The sequence below is a fragment of the Sarcophilus harrisii genome, chromosome 1, assembly GCF_902635505.1.
Source record: "Sarcophilus harrisii chromosome 1, mSarHar1.11, whole genome shotgun sequence".
Classification (NCBI taxonomy): domain Eukaryota; kingdom Metazoa; phylum Chordata; class Mammalia; order Dasyuromorphia; family Dasyuridae; genus Sarcophilus; species Sarcophilus harrisii.
Genome location: NC_045426.1, coordinates 273,178,483 through 273,200,652, shown reverse-complemented (window position 1 = coordinate 273,200,652; position 22,170 = coordinate 273,178,483). Strand labels below are relative to the sequence as shown.

Genomic DNA, 22,170 nt, shown 5'->3' with positions numbered 1-22,170 from the left:
GTGGGGGGAAGTGAAAAATTGGAACAAGAGGTTTGGCAATTGTTAATGCTGTAAAGTTACCCAGGTATATATCCTGTAAATAAAAGGCTATTAAATTAAAAAAAAAAAAAAAGAAACTGGGATATAGACAGGTGATGAGTGTCTAAAATAAGGTAGTAGCTGGCTTTGTGAGTAAGAAAGAAGAACTCAGATGTGAAAGATGCTGTGGATGAAGAAACTAAAGATTTGACAATTGATTAGCTATGTGGTATGAAGGAAAAGAGGAATTGAAGATAATGTTGAGGTGGTAAGTCTAGGAAACTGGAAGGAAGTCTATTCCATAGACATTGGTAAGTTTGGAAGAGGGGAAAGTTTGGAAGAAAGAGAATGAGGTCTGTTTTAGAAATGCTCAGACTGTATTCTGGAGAGCAATTTTGAACTAAGCCCAAAGGACTATAAAATTGTGCATACCCTTTGATCCAGCACAACCAATTCTAGGTCTATATCTGAACACATTACTACCCCCCAAAAAAAGGGAAAAAGTATCTATTTGTACAAAAATATTTATAGCATCTTTTTTTGTGGTGCCTAAGAATTGGAAATCAAAGATAGGCCCATCAATTGGGAATGGCTAAACAAGTTTTGGTATAGGAATATAATGAGATATCATTGTGCTATAGCACAATAAATATAAATGGCAAGCAGGTTGATTTCAGAAAAACCTAGAAAGACTTACATGAACTGATGCATAGTGAACAGAATCAAGAGAACGTTGTACATAGTAACAATAATATTGTACAGTGAAGAACTGAGAATGATTAGCTATTCTCAGTAATACAGTGATTCCAAATAACTCCAAAGGACTCTGATGAAGCATATCTGTCTCCAGAGAAAGAATAGATATTGTTTGAATATAGATTGAAGCATACTATTTTTCACTTTTTCTTTCATTTTTTTCTTTTATTTCAATCTTATACAAAATGACTAATATGGAAATGTTTTATACGATTGCATATGTAATAACCTGTATCTGATAGTTTACTGTCTTAGGAAGTGGGGGGAGAAGAGGAAGGAAGGAATAAAATTTGAAACTCAAAACTTTTTTAAAAAATGTTAAAAATTGATTTAACATATAATTGGGAGAAAAATAAAATATATTAAATTCAAAGAAAATTTACCAAAAAAAAAAAAAAAATGCTGAGTTGGTGTCTCTAAGAGATCCCCTTTGAAATGTTTTGTAATAGGAGATTGAACTTCAGAGGAGAACCTAGGATTTGATTTAGAGTGTGTCCTCTCCATAGAGGTGATAGGTAAACCTGTAGAAGTTGATGAAGTTACCAAGAGCATAGAGGGAGAAAAGGGCTTAAAATAGAAACTTATAGAAAAGCAGAAAGTCAAGACTGTGGTAGTGAGCTAGAAAAAGCAGTCTGGAAGAGAACCAGAAAAGAGAAGTGTCATAAAAACCCAGAGAAGAGATAGCATTAAGGAGGAGGTCAGTAGGGTAAAGTGCAGCTAATAGACTTAGAAGAGTGACTATTAAGACAAGACCAGCAGATTTGCCAATTGAGAAGACTCTTAAGTAGTAACATAGGAGAGAGCTATTTCAATTAAATGATGAGACTGGAAATCAGATTTCAAAAATTTGAGGAATTAAAGAAAAGTGGAATCAGCAAGAATAGGAAACTTTTTCCAAGACTTTGGCTGAGAAAGGAAGAAATACCTAGGATAATTCTAGGGAGTAAAAGATGGGCATATTTGAAGGCAGCAGGGAAGGAACCCCTTCCTAGGGAGAATAGGGTGACTGAGGCAGTCTGCTTTATTAGGCAAAAGAGAAAGGGATTATATATGTAGGTAGAGGGTTTGACATTAGTAAGAAAGACTGCCTCTTAGAAAATGATAAGGAGGAGAGGGTGAGAGGAGATTTGAAGATTGAGAATGAGAGAAAAGGAAACCCACAAGAACAGATTAAATTTTTTCAGTAAAGTAAGATGCAAGGTCCTTGGATGAGAGGGGTGGAAGTATGTAGGAGACTTGAGGAGGTAAAAGAATGAGAAAGGCTTCTTTAAGGAGGGACAGAACCAATTAGGCAGCAAAGTGTCGCCTTGCTATGGTGGAGATCCAGTGATATTGATTAGCATGAATTTGTGACATGCCCAAGGGATGTGGTGATGAGACTTTGGGCCTGCATGGTGGGAGGGATCCAGAGCTGGTTTGGCAAGTCTGAATGTTGACAGAGATCTGGATAGGGTGAGGGGTTTTAAAGGAGAAGACTATGACATTAAAATAGCTAGTGATTAGCATCAGAGGGCCGAGAGAAGAAAGTGAAGTAATTCTGAGTGTAATGGTCCAAGAAGGTGCCCTTAGGCTGGAAGGATTTGCAGTCTTGGTGAGGGTAAAGAATAGGTTTAGTAAGAGTAAGGTGTGGGGAGAAGTGGGATGGTACAAAACTTGGTCAGAAAGTTGGATTTCCATGATTCTTATTAAGTAGAGAATTTGTGTGTACTTTTGAGATCTCATGTGTGACCATGCCATTCCCATGAGTGGATGAAATACAGTGGAAGCCATTGATTTTAAGCAGGGTAAGGAAATGAGAGGCTTGGGAGTAAAGGGAGTTTCTTTGGGGAGGTAGAGGTTCCCTAGTGAAAGAGCAAGAGTTGGACAGGAGAGCAAGATGCTGATCCAGGTGCTGAACCCCTTGAGAAAGGAGGAAGCAAGACTTGGTGGTTAAACAACTACCATAATTTGGATTGTGAAAAATTTGTGTGATTGTCAAAGGAGGAAAGGTTGCTAAATGATAGAGAAAATTAGAGGCTTTGGAAATAACAATAAGGAGCAAAGAATCATCTGACTTTTCTCTGGGGCAATGTGTAAAGAGAAAGGACAAATAGTGCTTGATAGGACAAGTTAGGATGCCATCAAGGAGAGCTAGATATCTGTAGGTTTAGTTAATGGAAGTACCTGAGAGGAAGAGGAACAAGATGAAGGGAAGTTCCTTCATTATAGATTGGAAATTCCTTAGGGCACAGTGGAAGGAGAAGGCAATGCTGGATAGGGATATAGGTTTTGAAGGATGAGAATAAGAGAATGAATGAAAGGTGGATATTGGGAATTATTTGCTCCTGTGTGATGTAATCAGTTTAGGGAAATACATAGGAACTGGAGTTGTAGAGAGTGGCTGATAAATGACAAAGCTCTCAGTTTTCAAGGTACAAAGATCATAAGGCTGAAGCTGGGTCTGAGTTCACCCTAACCTGTGTTGATTATGTTAATGGTATAATGAAATATTCAAGGACAGACAAAAGTAAGTATAGGAGAAAAATTAGAGAGGATACTACTTGAGTAAAGACATTTTTTGATACTTAACTATTTTTTCTTAGCTTTTAAATAGTGTTGAGATGTTTGCATAATCTGGATTATGTTAGGTCTCTGTACTAAGAAGAGGACCACAGAAATACTTCTGTGCTATCATTCCCTTGATCTCCCCTTGATTCAGGTGAGATAATGGTTTACTGAAGTGCTCAGAAGTGATGGGGAATGGGTACTTTGAACATAGCTGATGGAATATGTTTTTTATTATTTTTCTTCAAAAGCTATTGAGCAGATTCATTTTTTAAAATATGGGTTCTATTACTAGCCAGTGGGAGGGAAAGTGTAACACTGCAGGGTGTCTGTTAGATGATACACATGTTTTCTTTGTAGTAACCAAGTTCCCAGGCCCACAGGAACTTGGTTATGCCATTTCCATTTTGTTTTCCAAATTTCCTCAACATCTGTTGATACTGGTTTTTTCTTCTTACTCTTTCCCTTGGAAAAAGATAAAAGTTTGTCCAGGATAGATTTCTCACATTTCATTGTTTGTCCACTTAGTTGATTCCAACGACAGCCTCTATGGGGGAGACTCAAAATTTCTGGCTGAAAACAACAAGCTTTGTGAGACCGTGATCACACAGATCCTAGAACACCTCAAAGCCCTGGGAAAAGATGAGGTATGTTGACTTGACCACCATTCACACTGTACTGCTGTGAAAGTCTATGGTCTTCTAAGCATGAGATGGAATATTTTCAGAATGGAGAAGCTATTATGATATTTCTTGAATTATGAAATAGTTTTGCTTATTGGGATTTCCCCTCTATTATAATGCAGAGTTGTTGTTTACAGATTAAGTTGTTACATATGGTCATCGTGATGGACAAGATTCAAGAATCCAGAATTGCCTTTTAATTAACTTACCCTCTTCTCATATATCCTTACTCCCACAAAGAACTTGTGAAATGTACTTTTAATACCAAATGCATGAGCTTTTGTGAATTCAGAACTTATCTTTGACAGGGGGCATAGAGGCAGGTCCTGCTTTTTCACCTTGATGGTGGTAGTTTCATTCTAGTGCGGTGTTGACCACTGTTTACATTTTGATAGAGTTGGGCCAAACTTAGGAATTAGGACCCTGGGTCTTTATTCGAATTCTTGTTTGGTGGAGATAGATCAATGAGATTTAATTCTCTCTACACTTTCTCCAGGTCTGACCTGTTTCATAAATTCAAAATGCATTCCAAGTGTTAAATGTCGTCTTCTCTGTTAGGTGAAAGTAATAGATAGAGGGACTGAGAGGGAGTAAGCATGATATAATGGATAGAATTTGGGTTTGAAGTCAAAGACCTGGGTTGAAATCCTACCTCTGACATATAATATTTGTGTGACTAGGGGCACACATCTCTTATCTTTTCTTAACTTGTTTCCCTATTTATAAAATGGAATCATAATATATGTGGTGTATGCCTCTCAGGATTATTGTGTCACTTAAATTTGATAATGTCTAAGCCTTTTGAATACTTTATGTTACGTACGACACAAATTCCAGTTGCTAGGGATTTTATTATCATGATAATATCTTTATTACTTGTGATTAATATACCACTTGGACTTCCTTCCAATATTAGCTTTTCATTCTTTGACTATTCAAGTTTTCAGTGCAGGCAAATGAGGATTATGAGCTTTTGAGTATTTCTTTTTCCCCAATTTTAAAATAAATTTTTATTGATGTATTTTAAAGGTAAGTCTATTCTTTATCTAGTCATTGAATATTAAATGCCATTCTAAGGATTATAGATCTAGAGCTGGAGGAGTGATCATGTTCTGCATCCTAATCTCATAGATAAGGAAATTGAGGCTGAGGGAGATTAAATGACTTGTCTCAAAGTCATACAAGAAGTACAAATCAAAGGTGAGATTTTGAACCCAACTCCTTGATTCTTTTTCTTCTGTACTGTACTGCAGAGACACTGAAATCTCTCAATTCTGATCTCTTAGAGTTCCATATAGGTTAGACTTCTTTCAGGGAGCATGACTTGTCACTTCACATTATTTGGTGGAGAATCTTTTTAGTCCTGGTTAGCCTAAAAAATAAGAAAGGAGACTTATGTCAGTTAACATTGACATTACAATAGGAACAACAAAAAAATACTTTTACAAATTAGTGCTGCAGCGGAAATGCTAAAGAAAAAAAAGAATCAAAATTTCCTCTATTTGATAGTTTTCAGTCCAGAGGAGAATTCTATCATTTTGAGGAAAGAGTTGGGGACAAAGTACAAAGTCCCTCCCAGTGTGGCAGTTTTCTGTCACTTCTGACTGTTAGATATCCTGATGCTGTTTCAGTAATCTTATATATAGTGAATTATGCCATTGTGGAGAGACCGTATAATATGGCAAAATGATCACTGGGAGGGGAGTTGGGAGAACAGATTGAATTTTTGCCCTTTGCCACATGGTCCTCAGTCTCAGTATCACCATCTGTTAAATGAGGGGACTGAATTGAGTAATCTTTTTGATTTCTTCCAGTGGACTTTACCTTTTATAAATCCTTGCAATATCTTAGATTCTTCTGTTTTATTCTGATGAAAAATTATGAGTTGTAGCCTTTTTCTCTTACTTGCTAAAGCTCATCAGGTTTAGTCTCACTTTACCTTGGAGGCCAGATAGGAAAGTGATAATTTTAGTGAAAGACATCCAAGATAAATGTGCAGGTTTTCTTTGAAAATAAACTTTACCCAGTTGCCAACAGCTCTCTGTTTAATTGATATTTCTGGCAGTGATGTAAACTAGAAGAACTTAGTTCTTGGCCCAAGAATATAACATCAGTGTAAACTTAGAATGTTCACCATTTAAAAATAAGTTCTACAGAAAATAGTGAAATTTGGGAGTATTGTCTAAGAACATTTTGGTTATTATAGATAACAGGTGTCTCGATTTGAAATGAAATATCTTGGATATTTATATTATAGTGAAAAATTGATTTATAATCCAATAATTATATCTTTCCTGAAAGACCATTTTGAAAATCTGTACTAAATCAGCAAGCTTTAGACCCATTGTCCGTTCACATTAGAAGGGCAGAAATAATTGTGTCAATTTTTTTTCTCCTGCATGGCAGGAAGTAACGCTTATAGCTGTCGAGAGCAACCTTAATGTGGAACTTGATGCTTTTGGTTTGAATGCTGTGAAGACCCTGCTTCACACTGAATAGAAGTGTGTTTTAAAATCATCTCAAGGAAATCATGGTGTTTTAATGAAGAATTTTATGCAATTTGGCGCGGGGGGGGGGGGGGGGGGGCGCGCTGAGGTAAAGCTGGGAATCAATCCAGACTCAACACTTTGGGCAGTGACAGTTCTCATAAGAAAAATAAAAGAAACTTATTATTTTCTATTTAAAGCCTCTTAGGAGGAAGGATTTTTGAAACCTTAGTACTGTACTGTTACAATGATTTTCATTGCCTTTCTGTCCTTTTAATATTGGTCACGATGGTTTTTCATTACAGGAACAAGTCCAATGATATTGGTTTAAATGAATTATAGCATTTAAAATACATAATATAGTTTTCAAAAGAGAAAATTAGATGGTGGTTGTATTCCTTGTTCTGATTTTAACAATATTTTCCCACTTCAGTGAATTTTAGTTTAAGGGCTCTCTCTCTCTCTCTCTCTCTTTTTTTTTTTTTTTAATATAATTTGGCTTTACTTTTGAATTTTTCTTTTAATGGTATCCTTTAGATCAAAATAAAGAATGGTGTCATCCTGTTACATGGAGAGTTGAATATTGGCCACTTTAGCTGAAGAGTGCTGATCTTTAGAAATTATGATTTTTGCTTAATTACTGCTAGCAAATGAAGTGGAAATCTTGTCTCCAACCAATAGAAGCACCTTTATTATATTTTCTGGAAGCTTGAATATTGGCAAAAATGATTTCTATCTCTATTCTTTATTTTGATCTAAAAAAATACCATTAAAAAAAAATTTTGATTTTTTTTCTGGGAGAGGAGCCAACATGGCAGAGAGCAGACATGACTCTCTGTGAACCCTTCTGACCTTCTCTCAGATCAAGAGCAGATTAAGCGTCTAAACTGGTATTGGAGTCAAAGAATCCACAAATATTTGGAGTACAACACATTTCTAGAAGAAGTTACCTTGGAAGAAATTTAGAATAGGTCTGTTTCAAACAGGCAGGGGGACAGTCTGCTGAGCCTAGACCATAGCACAGGGAGACAGGGCATGAAGCTGGGGCTAGATGTCCAGGCATTGCAGCTTCCAAGCACCTGGGAAATTTCTGTGAGCCTTTTATGCTACTCTGTCCTGGTTGCAAGCAGGTGGTTTCACAGATCTGATTTTTGTAAAAGTCAAATTGTAAACCACTGAGAACCAGAATAATGCTGGACCTAGGCCATGATTACCCAGCACCGGAAATTAATCATTAGAACTACCCCAGGGCAAATTAAAGCAGCTATTGCTCCTTTGCATTGAACAGATCTCCAAAAAAAAAAAAAAAGAATGAAAACCCAAAAAGAACTCTCACAGTTCTCACAGAGAAAGAAAAGCAGATCTCAAATCCTGAGGTTCCTAAAGGCAAAGCAACTCCAGATGAAGCCTCAAAGGAGAGATATGAGCTGGTTCCCATTTCACAAGGATTTCTTGGAAGATTGCATAAAGAATCTTGAAAGAGAGTTAAAAGAAAAAATGGAGAAATGAAATAAGATCATTGCAAGAAGGAATGGAAAAAGCATATACTGTCCTACAAAAGAGATATGAAAAAGACACCAATTCACTGAAAAATAAAATTTGTGAAATGGAAAAAGAATGCAATGAAAAAAATTCAATTGGCCAATTACAAAAGGAGATAAAAAAGGTTACTGAAGAAAATAATACACTAAAAATTAGAATTGAACAAATGAAAGTGAATGACCCAATAAGACTTCAAGAATCAAACAAAAAACAAAAAAATTGAAAAAAATAGAAGAAAATATGAAATATCGCCTAGGAAAAACAACTGACCCGGAAAATAGATCTAGACGAGACAATCTCAGGATTATTGGACTTCCTGAAAACCATGATGAAAAAAAGAAATTTGATAATCTAAATGAAATGGAGGAATATCTACAAAAATATAGATTGCCCAGGTTAACAGAAGAGGAAGTAAATTATTTAAATAGCCCCATTTTAGAAAAAGAAATAGAACAAGTTATTAATCAACTCCCTAAGAAAAATAATCTCCAGGGCCAGATGGATTTACATGTGAATTCTACCAAACAATCAAAGAACAATTAATTTCAGTACTTTGAAAACTATTTGAAAAAATATAGAAAGAAGGAGTCCTACCAAATTCCTTTTATGACAGATACAGGTGCTGATAGCTAAACCAGGTAGAGTGGAAATAGAGAAAATTATAGACCATTTTCCCAATGAATATTGATGCAAAAATTTTAAATAAAATATTAGCAATGAGATTATAGGAAGTCATTCTCAAGATAATATACTGTGACCAAGTAGGATTTATACCAGAAGTTCAGAGCTGGTTCAATATTAGGAAAATCATTAGCATAATCAGCTATATCAATAACTAAACTAACAAAAATCATATGATTATCTCAATAGATGCAGAAAAATCATTTGATAAAATCCAGGACCCATTCCGACTAATAACACTAGAGAGTATAGGGACAAATGGATTTTTCCTTAAAATAATCAGTAGTATCTATTTAAAACCATCAGCAAGCATCTTATGTAATGGGGATAAACCAGAACCATTTCCAGTAAGATCAGGAGTGAAACAAGAATGTCCACTATCACCATTACTATTTAATGTTGTATTAGAAATGTTAGCTTTGCCAATAAGAGAAGAAAAACAGATTAAAGGAATTAGAGTAGGTCATGAGGAAACCAAATTCTCACTTTTTGCAGATGATATTATGGTATACTTAGAGAACCTTAAAGAAGCAACTAAAAAACTACTTGAAACAATTCACAACTTTAGCAAAGTTGCATGATACAAAATAAATCCATATAAATCATCAGCATTTTTTATATATTACCAACAAACTTGAGCAGCAAGAGCTACAAAAAGAAATTCCATTCAGAGTAACTGTCTATAGTATAAAATATTTGGGCATCTATCTGCCAAGTCAGAAACTATATGATCACAACTACAAAACACTTTTCACACAAATTAAGTCAGACCCTAATCAGTTGGAAAAAATATCAAGTGCTCATGGGTAGGTTGAGTGAATATAATAAAAATGACAATACTACCTAAATTAATCTACTTATTTAGTGCCATACCAACCAAACTCCCAAGAAATTGTGCCAGACCATCCATGCACACTATTCTAGGCTTCCAGGGCCATACATACCAGTCTTTGGGATATTCCTGGATACACATGAAGATGAGCCAATCTTGAGGTGCAAAACATTCTTTATTAGTAATCTTAGCAGGGGTTCCTAGGAAGCAAAAGCAAGAGAGTACAAGAGCAAGTGTACTTATGTGTGCCTGCATCTCTCTCTGAGTTTGATTCCAATATAGCTATTTATACTTACTCTCTTCTGTGCCCAGCCCACTCAGTACTATGTAAGTGGATCCGCACAAGGGAGACACCTGAAGTTAGTGTTGCATCCTAGATGGAAATCTAGCAAAAGGACACACCCCTGGCCATCTCAAAGAACCTATTAGCAGTTTCTTTAACACCTGCAAGACACAACCTCCTGTCTCAGAGGCCAAGTCTCTTTTTACCTCCTGGACCTGCCCTTCCAGCTGACATGGCATACATGGCAATTCTCAGTGAGAGAGAGAAACATCCTTAACAAGAAATTATTTTACAAATCTAGGAAAAATAGTAACAAAGTTCATCTAGAAGAACAAAAGGTCAAGAATTTAAAGGGAATTAATTTTTTAAAAAGTGCTAATGAAGGTGGCCTAGCTGTGCCATTCCTAAAACTATATTATAAAGAAGCAGTCTTCAAAACCATTTGGTACTGACTAAGAAACAGTAGTTGATCAGTGGAATAGGTTAGGATCACTGGACAAAATGGTCAATAACTATAGCAGTCTAGTGTTTAACAAACCGAAAGACCCCACCTTTTGGGGTAAGAACTCACTATTTGACAAAAACTGCTGGGAAAATTGGAAACTAGTATGGAAGAAATTAGGGCTTGACTCACATCTCACACCACATAGCAAGGTAAGATCTAAATGGGTTCATGATTCAAAAAGAGTGATATTATAAGCAAATTAGAGGAATATAAGAGACTTTACTTTTCAGATCTGTGGAGAAGGAAGAAATCTGTGTCCAAAGAAGAACTGGAACTCATAATTGAACATCAGATAGATAATTTTGATTATATTAAGTTAAAAAGTTTTTCTACAAACAAAACCAATGCAAACAAGATCAGAAGGGAAGCAATAAATTGGGAAATCATTTTTACATTTAAGGGTTCTGATAAAGGCCTCATTTCTAAAATATATTAGAATTAATGTAAATTTATAAGAATCCAAGCCATTCTCCAATTGATAAATGGTCAAAGGATATGAATGGACAATTTTCAGATGATGAAATTAAAACTGTTTCTAATCACATGAGAAGGTGCTCTAGATCGCTGTTGATCAGAGAAATGCAAATTAAGACAACTCTGAGGCACCACTACAAACCTCTCAGATTGGCTAATATGACAGGAAAAGATAATGATGAGTGTTGGAGGGGATGTGGGAAAACTGGAACACTAATATATTGTTTGTGGAACTGTGAACTGATCCAACCATTCTGAAGAATGGTTGAATTTGGAACTACGTTCCAAAGTTATCAAACTGTGCATACCCTTTGACCCAGCAGTGTTTCTATTGGGCTTATATCCCAAAGAAATCTTAAAGGAGGGAAGGGGATCCACATATGCAAAAATGTAGAAGCCCTTTTTCTGGTGGCTAGAAACTGGAAACTGAATGGATGCTCATCAGTTGGAGAATGGCTGAATCAGTTATAGTATATGAATGTTATGAAATATTATTGTTCTAAAAGAAATGATTAGGAGGATGATTTTAAAAAGGCCTGGAGAGACTTACATGAATTGATGCTGAGTGAAATGAGAAGAACCAGGAGATCATTGTACACAACATCAATATTATGCGACAATCAATTCTGATGAACATGACTCTCTCCAACAATAAAGTGATTGATGCCAGTTCCAATGATCTTGTGATGAAGTGAGCCATCTATACCCAGAGAGAGGACTGTAGGAGCTGAGTGTGGATCACAAGATAACGTTTTCACTCTTTTTGTTGTTCTTTGCTTGCATTTTGTTTTCTTATTTATTTTCTTCTTTTGATCTGATTTCTCTTGTGCAGCAAGGGAATTATATAAATATGTTTATACATATTGTGTTTAACATATATTTTAACATGTTTAACATATATTGAATTGCTTGCCATTTAGGGAAGTGGAAGGAGAAGAAAATCTGAAACACAAGACTATGAAGGGTCAATGTTGTCAAATTATCCGTGCATATGTTTTGAAAATAAAAAGCTTTAGAAAAAAAAATAATAAAAGCACCTTAAGACTTGCAAAAAAAGAAAGAAAGAAAGAAAGAATTTCAAAATAAAGCCAAGTTTGATAAGGTCAAAAGGCATTTAATTAAGTAGAAAGTTATAGATCATTTGCCTTTCTCTCTGCTTCAGTGTGGGTATTGTCTGGATTTACTCAGTTTAAAGTCACGAGTAAAATTCATTAATGTGGTGGGTCAGACATTATTTTGAGGCTGGTTTTTTTTTCTCTTAAAACTGCTTGTTTCTTTGTAGCAAAAATAGTACTTTTGACTTCTAGCTGAGTGGGGATTTTCTTTTACAAATAAATGAAGAGAAATTTATTTTCCATCCCCCATTTTACCATGTCCTCCAAATATTTTAGAAAAAAGTGTGGGAAATCAATTATGCTATATTAACTTAAACTAGATCTGGACCATAAATGGTATACAGCATCACTTTTGGAAACCAGGACTTAGCAGGTTTGGGGTCTGAATGATATGGAACAAAAAAAATTAGGAATATATGGTTTTTTGGTAAGCACTTAAATGCTTCTTAGAGCATTTTTATTTTCCAAATTTAGTAAGGGAGTTCCAACGTAATCCTACTTTTCTATGTCTTTATGAATTTCATCTATTTTTTTCTGTTTATTTCTTTAAATGTTTCATGGAAACTCTTCTTTTTTCTGCTTTTATGCTCTTTTGTTAGTATCAAGACATATTTATATCATTGAAAGAGATTGGAAGGGTCCTTTTCCTATTTTTGAAAAATAATTATATGATAGTGGTATTATTTTTTATTGAAATATTTGTTAGGCTTCACCCACATGTAATGCTCTTTGTTTGGTTTTCTGGGAGTTTCTGGAGGTCTTGGGAGCAGCCTTCGTTTCAGTTCAGTAATCACCACAAGAACCTCCAGGTGTTAAAGTCCAAATCCTTTATTGTCTCCTTCAAAGTCCTATCTCCTTCACTTGGGGCTTGGCTAGTTTTCTGGGGGCCTTCTGGAGTCTTGGTTTCAAGGGAGAAGTGAAGGAGAGCCTGCCACCAAGGCAGTGTGAGATGAAGCGAATGAATCTCTCTCAGTCCAAAGGTTTGTGCTTCAGCCTCCAACCACCACAAAGGTGGATGATGGAATGAATCTATCTCAGCCTTTGCTGGTTGTTATATATTCCATTATCATAGGTGTGAATCTTGTGGAATTATATTAAGTACTGAGTACATGTACTGAACTAGAGAACTGTTAAGTCAATTCCACTGACTTAAAACCTTGTGAGAATCCTTGTTTCAGAGTTCTGGCCCATAACATCTCCTGCTTTCTTTTGTTTTAGAGCATAGGTGGTCATGTCCTCCCTGATTTCTCAAGGAGGTGAGAAGCCCAAAAAGGAGGTGATCACGCCTTCCCTGACTCCTCCAAAAAGGGGTGAAAACACCATAAAAGGAGGTGATCACATCCTCCCTGATGTTTCAGGAAGGGAGATGAAAACCAAAGGAAAATGGGGAATTAAACCAAATTAGCAGGTTTCTGAAGGGTCTCACTTGAAACAGGTGTACATATATCCATCAACATGGGAGGTATTACACATAATTACATAAATTACATAAGCACATAGTAATACAGGCTAGTAGTGGTGTAACAAATAACATGAATCAACATGAGGAATTATACATGTCCATAAGTCCTAGAAATAGTCCAAAACCAATCTATTGTCCCTTACTTCATGTGTGTAGGAAATCCAGTGATTCCTGCAAGTTTTAAAGTCCTGCAGTAGTCTCATTACATGGGAAAATCCAATGATTCCTGCATATTTTGAAGTCCTGTATCAGTCTTATTATGTCTCAGAAAATCCAATGATTCCTGCTGGTTTTGAAGTTCTACAATAAATTTTATCAACAATTTTTCATCTTAGGGAATTCAATGATTCTTGCTGGTTCTGAAGTTCTATAACAGTCTCATTATCAGCCATGCTCTTTCAGTGTCAGATGTTTCTTAGGTCTTCTCCTTTGTTTCAAGGTTTTTCTCTGTTTCTGTCTCTTTCCCAGTGGACAAGGAGAATACAGCTCATTGGCATCCATCTGGTTACTTCTCCATCTATAGAGATACAAGCAAACCCTCTCCCCCAAACAGTTAACCTATCTGGTCCCTTCCATTCAGCACTTTATAGATCTCTCCACATCACCTGGCGATTACCTTGGATCTGCTTGCACTGAATACTGCCCTTATGTTGGGTTAAAAAGCCTGTATTCTCTTAAATTGTAATCCCTTTCTTCCATCTTATTGCTTTTTGACAATCCCTTTCTTCTATTGGATTGCTTCTCTGTGATTGATCACATCAGAGTATTGAGCTTCTAAAGACTCTCTAGGTGTAACCTCAGCTGCCATCATGCTCCACCTGTTTTTTGTCGGGGATCTTGGAGCTGGCCTTGTCTCTCACCCAAATCTATCTGATTTTGGATTATGGTTTTTCTTTCTGGAGTGTATTTATGCTTGTTCAATTTCTTTTTCTGATATTGAATTATTTAAATAATCTGTTTCTTATATCAATTTGGGTATTTTATATTTTGTAAGTTGTTATTAATTTCCTATCAATTATGAATTTTGGAGATATATAATTAAGTAAAATAATGAATTCTTTTTATTTTTTAAAGCACTTGGTTTTCTTTATCAATTTTTTGTTGTTTTCATTTTTGTTAATCTCTTTTTTAATTATTATCATTTCTGTTTTGCTGTTTAGGTGGGTGTTTTTTACTTGTTATTGTCCTTGATTTTTTGTTTCATGCTTGATTCATTTATTTTTTCTTTCTCTGTTTTGTTGATGAAAACAGTAAAGGATATAAATTTTTCTTCAAGAACTTCTTTAGCTGAGTCCCATGAGTTATCTCATTATTGTTGTTTTGTCTGATGAAATTTTCTGTTTCTGGCAGTTGGGTGAAGTTTATGTTTCAAGTTATCTCTGTGCTGAAGTTTCTCAGATCTTATCCTATTGTGACCTCAAATTTCATATTTCCAGTTTATTCTTAGACATTTCAAACTGATTGTTCCATAGATACCTAACTTTCAACATATCCAAAATAGAACTTATTATCTGTTTAGCTCTCCCCTCCTCCTAACTTTCCTGTTATAGTCCAATCCTCCAGGCTTATAATCTTAGTGTTATCTTTGCTCCACATTGTCTTACTCTTCCCCAATATCTAATCATTTGCTAAGTTATGTTCCTTCTAACTTTGTGACATATTTCATATACACTTTCTCTTCTCCAACACTGCCACCATTGTGGTTCAAGTATACTCATTACCTCTCCTTCTCGTTGGTCTCCCAGCAACAAACCATTCCACCCATTACTTGCTGGTGAGATTTATTTTCCTAAATGATGGGTCCAATTGTGTCATCTCCTTATTCAATAAACTCCTATAGTTTCCTATGATATCCAGAAAGAATCTGGCTTGTAAAGCCCATTGGATTTTTTTTCCTTTTAAAATTTCTTATTCTAAGCCTCCTTCTACTTTAAAGTGACAACTGTCATTTCTTGTATGACCATTACTGTAGTCTCTTGATATTTGCACTTTTTTTTTCCTTTCTGGCTGCCTGCAATATTTTTCTTTTGGCATAGAAGTCATCATTTTTGCTTGTGATATTCTGGGAGAGTTCATTGTGAGGTATCTTTAAGAAGGTCATTAGTGGATTTTCTAGTTTAAGATTTCTGCAGAGTTTTCACTTATGATTTCTTTATGTATAATGATTCCATTTTGTATGTCTTATTTTATTTCTTCCAAATTCACTTGTGGTTCTTATGTGTAGGAATTTTTTTTTTGTCTGAGGTTCTAGTTGGACTTGTTTACTCTTGGACATCTCTTGGTCCAAAGCATTTCTTTGTATCACAGCATCATTGTCAATATTGGGGGCTTCTGCTTGTATCATACTGTACTGCTAAATTCCTTGATGATGTGGGCAGACCCTCTTCAATTTTGAGGATGGTAGCTGGGATTAGACCCCCATCTTCTGAAGGAATTGTTTGGCCTTGTCTGCTGCTGTGGGGTAGGCTCATGTTGAATTGATGCCACGTTTGACTAGAATGGCCTGGAGGCTGCTGCTTGGGGCTTTTTTTCCTATTCTGGAACCTTTCTTGCTAATAGAAGCTTTGCAATCTGGACCTCAAAAAGAAAATTTAGATTTTCCTTACATTGAATGTTCCTTGCCCTTTTGATTAGGATTTTATTTATTGTTTTAGAGAAGTGACAATGTTGGTAACAAGTTCCAAATTAGAAATTATAAAAAGATAAGTTATATTTGTCATCAATTTATAAATTAATATTTGCTATTGCCCAGTAGGGTCATGGGTTGCTTGAGTCTAAATTTGCCAATTTTGAGAGTTGTTTATTAGATATTATGTTGATCTTTGCTTGAACTTTAGTAAATTATGATTTCTTTTTTTTTTTTAATCGGGCTTGTGATTTCATTGGTTTAAAGAACTTTAGGGGCAAAAACTCCCTCTACCAATGCGGATTAGCAACTGCTTTGCAATTTGTTCTTAAGAAATTAAGTATCTTGCCCAGTGCCATGTAAGTGTCAGAGATGGGGCTTGTACCGAAGGCTTCTTGTGTCTAAGGCTGACTCTTGGAGGCTATCCTAACAACAACTATAGATCCCCCTCTGAATTTAACACATTTTTTGGTTTTTATGGAGCAAAAGTAGTTCATAGGAAATTGCTATGATTAATCACAGGTTTCAGGTGTGTTTGTTTGTTTGTTTTAAACTCAAACATATCTTGGAGGACCAGAGAGAGAGAGAGAGAAAGCTAGCTTGTGAGCCTGAGGGATTGGGAGTATTCTGTTGTCCTCCATAGCAATAGGAAAAGTAAGAAGCGGGGACAGTCTAAGAGGAAAGATAATGAGTCTTGCTCTGGGCATATTGAGTTTAAAATGTCTACTGGATATCCAGTTCAAAGTGTGTGAAAGGCAGTTTGGAGATGAGATAGAAAATCAACAGACTGTAAGAAACAACCACCAAGATGATTTCAGAGAGGCCCCGAGAGACTTACATGAACTGATGCTAAGTGAAATGAGCAGAACTAGGAATGGCAACAAGACTGTATGATGATCAGTTCTGATGGATGTGGTTCTCTTCAACAATGAGATGATTCAAATCAATTCCAATTGTTCAGTGATGAAGAGAGCCATATACACCCAAAGAGAGAACTGTGGGGAACAGAGTGTGGACCACAACATAGCATTCTCACTTTCTCGGTTATTTGCTTGCATTTTTTTTTAATTCCCAGTTTTTTTTTTTTCTTCCTTCTTGATCCGATTTTTCTTGTGCAACAAGATAACTGTATAAATACGTATACATATATTGGATTTAACATATATTTTAACATATTTAACATGTGTTGGACTGTCAGCTGGGGAGGGGGTGGGGAGAAGGAGGGGAAATTTTGGAACAAAAGGTTTTGCAAGGATCAATGTTGGAAAAATTACCCATGCGTGTGTTTTGTAAATAAAAAGCTTTAATTAAAAAAAAAAGTCAACAGACTGAAGCAAAATTTGAGAATCATCAGCATTGAGATGTTAATTAAGTTCAGGGGAAGCTGTTGAGAAAAACAATGGCTTTGGTAGATTTGGGTAGGTTTCAGTAGTAACACCCTTGAAGTTTATTCTGAAAGAAGCATGATTCATCTCTTGGTGCATGTGAAGAAAGGTTCAGCTGTTATTATAGGAAACTAAGGCACTGAACCTTCTACATTCTGAGAAAGCTTATTTCCTACTCTGTTGTTGCTGGTGAGTATGTGCCTTTTAATTCAATTTAACAAATATTTATGGAACCTTTTCCATATTAGAGGCATTGAGCCATATTGAAGAGCATACATAAAATAAAAAAATAATCTCCCTAGTTCCAAGGAACTTATCTTCTGAGGTAGAAGAGGGAATTAGGACTGTTTAATGTAAGTAAAATGTGATGAAGACATAAAGGGGAACAAAGAAAATGTAAGGAAAATTTTAAAAAGAGAGGGAATGTTTCTAGCTTGGGAGACCAGGGAAGGAAAAGGGTAAGATGCTTTAGGATTGATCAAGATTGAAACATGGAAGCATTGTAGTCATAATAAGAATTGATAAACTATAACTTCATTGGCTTGGCGGGGGACTGGAATATTGAACATACTGTCAGATGTGGACATTTTAAGGTTGGTCTTAGAAATTTTTTTTTTTTTTTATCTTTGAAAGATAAAAGAAAAAGCTCACTGGATCAGTGGATGGGTGGGATAGATTTAGGGATATGATATAAACAGAAGAATGAATCATCAATAAAGAGTTGGTAAAATTGCTTTTTTTTATTTTAGATTTATTAGTGTTACAATTGAAATAAAGGTAAACTAAGGCACAAAGTTTTGAGCCTGATTAGTTTATTGACAAAGCATGCATTTGCAAATAAACAGGGTCTCAGCTCCCTTAGAAAAGCTAAGACCGTGAATAAGGGGGGCAGCTATCTTTATAGACAAAAAGGGAGCATCCAGAATCGAAAGCAGCATCATAGACAGGAAAACTCCATATTGGCTACAAAGTCTACAGAGCCACAGATGTGAGGAACAATATGATTGGCTGGAAATTGGAAATGAGGAGTTAGCAATAACCCCTCCTTCCATTTTGTTGCTAAATACAAATAAAAACAATAAAATATTTAGACCAACCTTCCTTGGATAACAGACTAGAATCGCTGGCATCTATGTGCATCCTTCAAGAATTTCCTTGAGGCAAGAATACAAGAGTGATTAGCAGCTAAGGGAACTGACCTTCCAAACTTGGAGACAATGAATGATTTACAAGAAAGCTGAATTTTCAAATTAACTTTGAAACAAATGAAATGCGATTTAGGCAATTACAAAAATGTTAGCAGTGATATAGAATGAAATCAATAACAAAATAAAGTGAATTATATTTTCCCAATTTTCATTAGATGATTGACTCTATTAGGATTTCACTTCTGATTGTACAATCAGATTTAGATCCCCTCACTTCATTTGAGGAAACCGAGATCTAAGAGACTTGGTGACCAGCAAGAGGCTGAGCTGGGATTTATGTCCAGACCTCTCACTCTAGGCCCAGTACCTTTTTCATACAGACAGGAGTGAATGTCACTTTGTCACTCTGATTCCAAGATAAATGCTTGTGGTTGGATGGTGAGACAAATAATTGAGGGTTTTGTTTTTGTTTTTCTATTTTAGACCCTGAAGCGTCAAAGTGTTCTTGCACTTTCCTTCTTTAACAGCATCTTAGCTCATGGTGATCTTCGAAACAACAAACTCAATCAGCTGTCCGTCAACTTGTGGAATCTAGCCCAGAGGCATGGCTGTGCTGACACCAGGACAATGGTGAGGGTAGTACAGGAAACAAAGTCCTTTCTCTTAAGTTCCATGGAGCACATATGTCTTGAGTGCACATATAACACACCTAACTCACATATAGAGTTTTATTTAAAGGCTTTCTTTCCTCTTTCTTCCTCCAGTTTTGTTATTGTTGTCGTTTTTGCTTTTGCTTAGAAGTAGGTTCCTAGGCAAGAATGTGTAAATTTACTCAGCTGATTTGGCAGGGACCTTAGGGGAGCTGGATCTAAGAATTATGAACCAGAAAGAAATATTTCTTTATTTTTCTTTTTAGGTTAAAACTCTGGAATATATCAAGAAAAGAAGCAAACAACCAGAAATGAGTCATTTGTCTGAACTGGCCCTCAGGCTCCCACTGCAAACCAGGACCTGACCACTTATACCCTCTATCCTGAGCCCAGAATTCTTTAAGTCAGGCAATATATACTCTTTCCTAAGTAGGCTCTCATTGGAATTTAGTCTTCTTTCATTTTAAGAATCCCTTAACATACAATAGATTGGCTTTTATTTTGGCATTGGTTTAAATATTCTGACAGTGAAAAGAGGAATGTTGAAATCAGATTTTATTATATCAATTCACATCTGCCAATAAGGGCATCTTAATTTCTATTTGCAAATAATCTTTTAGATCTCAGCAAGCAACCTTCTAATAAGTCTATAGACCTTCTAAGAAAAATTAGTGCATGTAAACACAAAGAACCTCCTAACATCTTTTCTTTTTTAAAAAGATAATCATCCTAAAATACTTTTTGGAAAGGTATGAATTAGTCTCCAAAAATGGAATTAGGAAGAACTGGGGTTCAAATTATGCTTCAGATACTTACTACTTAAGTGACAGTACCCAAATTACTTTAATCTTTTGGGACCAGTTTCTTAATCAGTAAAGAAGTGATAGCTAATACTTGTAGAATATACCTCATAGGATTTGTGAGGCTAAAATGAGAAAATTTATATAAAAGATTTTGCAAACTTTGTTTAAATTGTCTGTTATTTTTAAAAATTACTCCAATCTAGTTATATTCATTCTCAATTTTTTGTTCTATGAAAAATTTCTATTCAACAGCTTTCTAGGATTTTAAAAAAGGCTATTAAGTTAATAAACAGATTTAAAAGTTACTTTAACTTTCATTTTCCACCTTAAAATTTGTGGAGAACCTTGTAGGTGAGATGGAAGGGGGATTTCTCTTTTCTCCTTTGCACTAGACATGGTAATCTACTATCAAAGTTAATTGTGCAGGAAAACAGTTCAATCAGCAGTTAGGAGAGTTTGAAATTGAAAGAAGCACACATTTGACAACACACATTTGACAGACAGCTAAGGAGAAGCAGGACCTCTAAAAAGGTAGAAACCCACTATGGATTCAAGAGAACTACCCCTGGCAGTAAGAAATTGAGCTACAGGAAGATGATCCTAGAAGCCACATTGAGTAATTCAGTTTTGTAAGGACTTGCTTGGTCCTAGAGTACTGTGGTTTGTGCCCTATCTTCCATGGTTCTATTCACAGATAATCATGTCCCAGAGTTTGTTATTTTGTAGCTATGCCATTATAGTAAATGTCTTTGTGAAGAACCACTTATATACTGGTGGATGAATTGGGGCTCATGAGCTACAGTTCTCTATCCCTTTAAACCTCATAGGTAGAAATTTTCTGTGGGAGTAATTCAGAGTCAGTATCATGCATATATGAACATTTTGGGGGAGTAAGTTTATTTAGTTGGATATGGAAAGACTGAAAATCAGGAGACTTGAGCCAATTTATTACCTCTGTAACTTTGGACCTAGATTTCTTCATTTGTGAATCTGGACTTTATGTTCCTACAGTGTGTTTCAAAAATCAATACTATTCAAGCTTAAAATGGTACTGACTCTCAGGCTACCTTGTATAATCTAGAGAAACAATTGATGAATTTTAAAATTTTTTCTTACCTATTTCTTAATTCAGTTACTTTAGAGAACAATTTTCTTTCATTGTGACAATGTGAGCGAAACTAAATGAAGTTATTTTTCAAACCTGTGTGCCTGTTTCCCAAACCCTTTATCAGCTAAATAAGTATTTCAAACCACAATTACAGTTGAAGTTAGGGGTATAAATGTGTTTTATTGGTAATCCAGAGACTGTTTCTTACAGGAGACTAACATGAAAATAATCAATAAATGGAGTATAACTGAGTATTCTATTCTTAACCAAAGGAGTTTAGGGATAAAGATTAGAGCTTTGTCTTATTGGTATAGTTCCCAGATGAGGAAGTTCTCTATCAATGACTATACAATCTCAAGAAATTTATTTATATCACTCAGTTTAAATGACTTGCTTAGCGAGTCAGAGCCATGACATAAGGTCCAGTTTCTTAAACTGTGGTTCACAATCCCATGTGGGGTCTTGTAATGAATGTGGGGGTCATGAAATTATGATTTATTATCAGTAAATGTTTGATTTACATACCTATTTTATATGCCTATTTATCTGAGTTATATAAAAATTTCTCAGGTAAAACGGAGTCGTGAGTGAGAAGTTTAAGAAGCCCTGCTCTAAGTATCCCTGACTCTGCTGCTGATTCACTTTTGGCTTTTGTTTTTGTTTTTTCCCCAGCATTGACAAATGGGTTTATTTAGTGGTAGATGTTATAAATAAAAGAGGTACAATAGACACCAGGAAAGGTAAGTGTGAAATAAGGTTGGGAGAATGTAGAAACCTCTCATAAGGTTGGGGCATGCCCTTAGCTGGCAGGCTAAATCCTGAATGAGGAGTGGGGGTCAGAGAGGAGACACCATGTAGCATGGGGGAGGTTAGGAGATGCCACATAGCATGGGGAAAAGCACCCAGGAGGCATAGTACTGGGGCAGACAACCAAAGGAGGGCAGTGTCAAAAGCATGGTCCATGAGCTGTTTTATAGGGGAAATTTAGCCTTAGAGACTTGGCATAACTTGGATTTCTGACTGGATTATCTCTACAGAGAATGGGACCATTGAACTAAACTGATCTATC

At 35.7% G+C, this 22,170-nt stretch overlaps 1 protein-coding gene across 1 annotated transcript in view; it reads left to right on the top strand.

Moving 5' to 3' along the window:
- Positions 1-21,197, top strand: part of VPS35L (VPS35 endosomal protein sorting factor like) — a 111,814-nt gene extending 90,617 nt beyond the window's left edge. The window contains exons 29-31 of the mRNA XM_031942613.1: positions 3,847-3,965; positions 19,024-19,170; positions 19,457-21,197. Coding sequence (XP_031798473.1) covers positions 3,847-3,965; positions 19,024-19,170; positions 19,457-19,555 — 365 coding nt within the window. The 3' untranslated portion in view covers positions 19,556-21,197. The remainder of the gene's footprint in view (positions 1-3,846; positions 3,966-19,023; positions 19,171-19,456) is intronic.
- Positions 21,198-22,170: the final 973 nt, after the last annotated feature.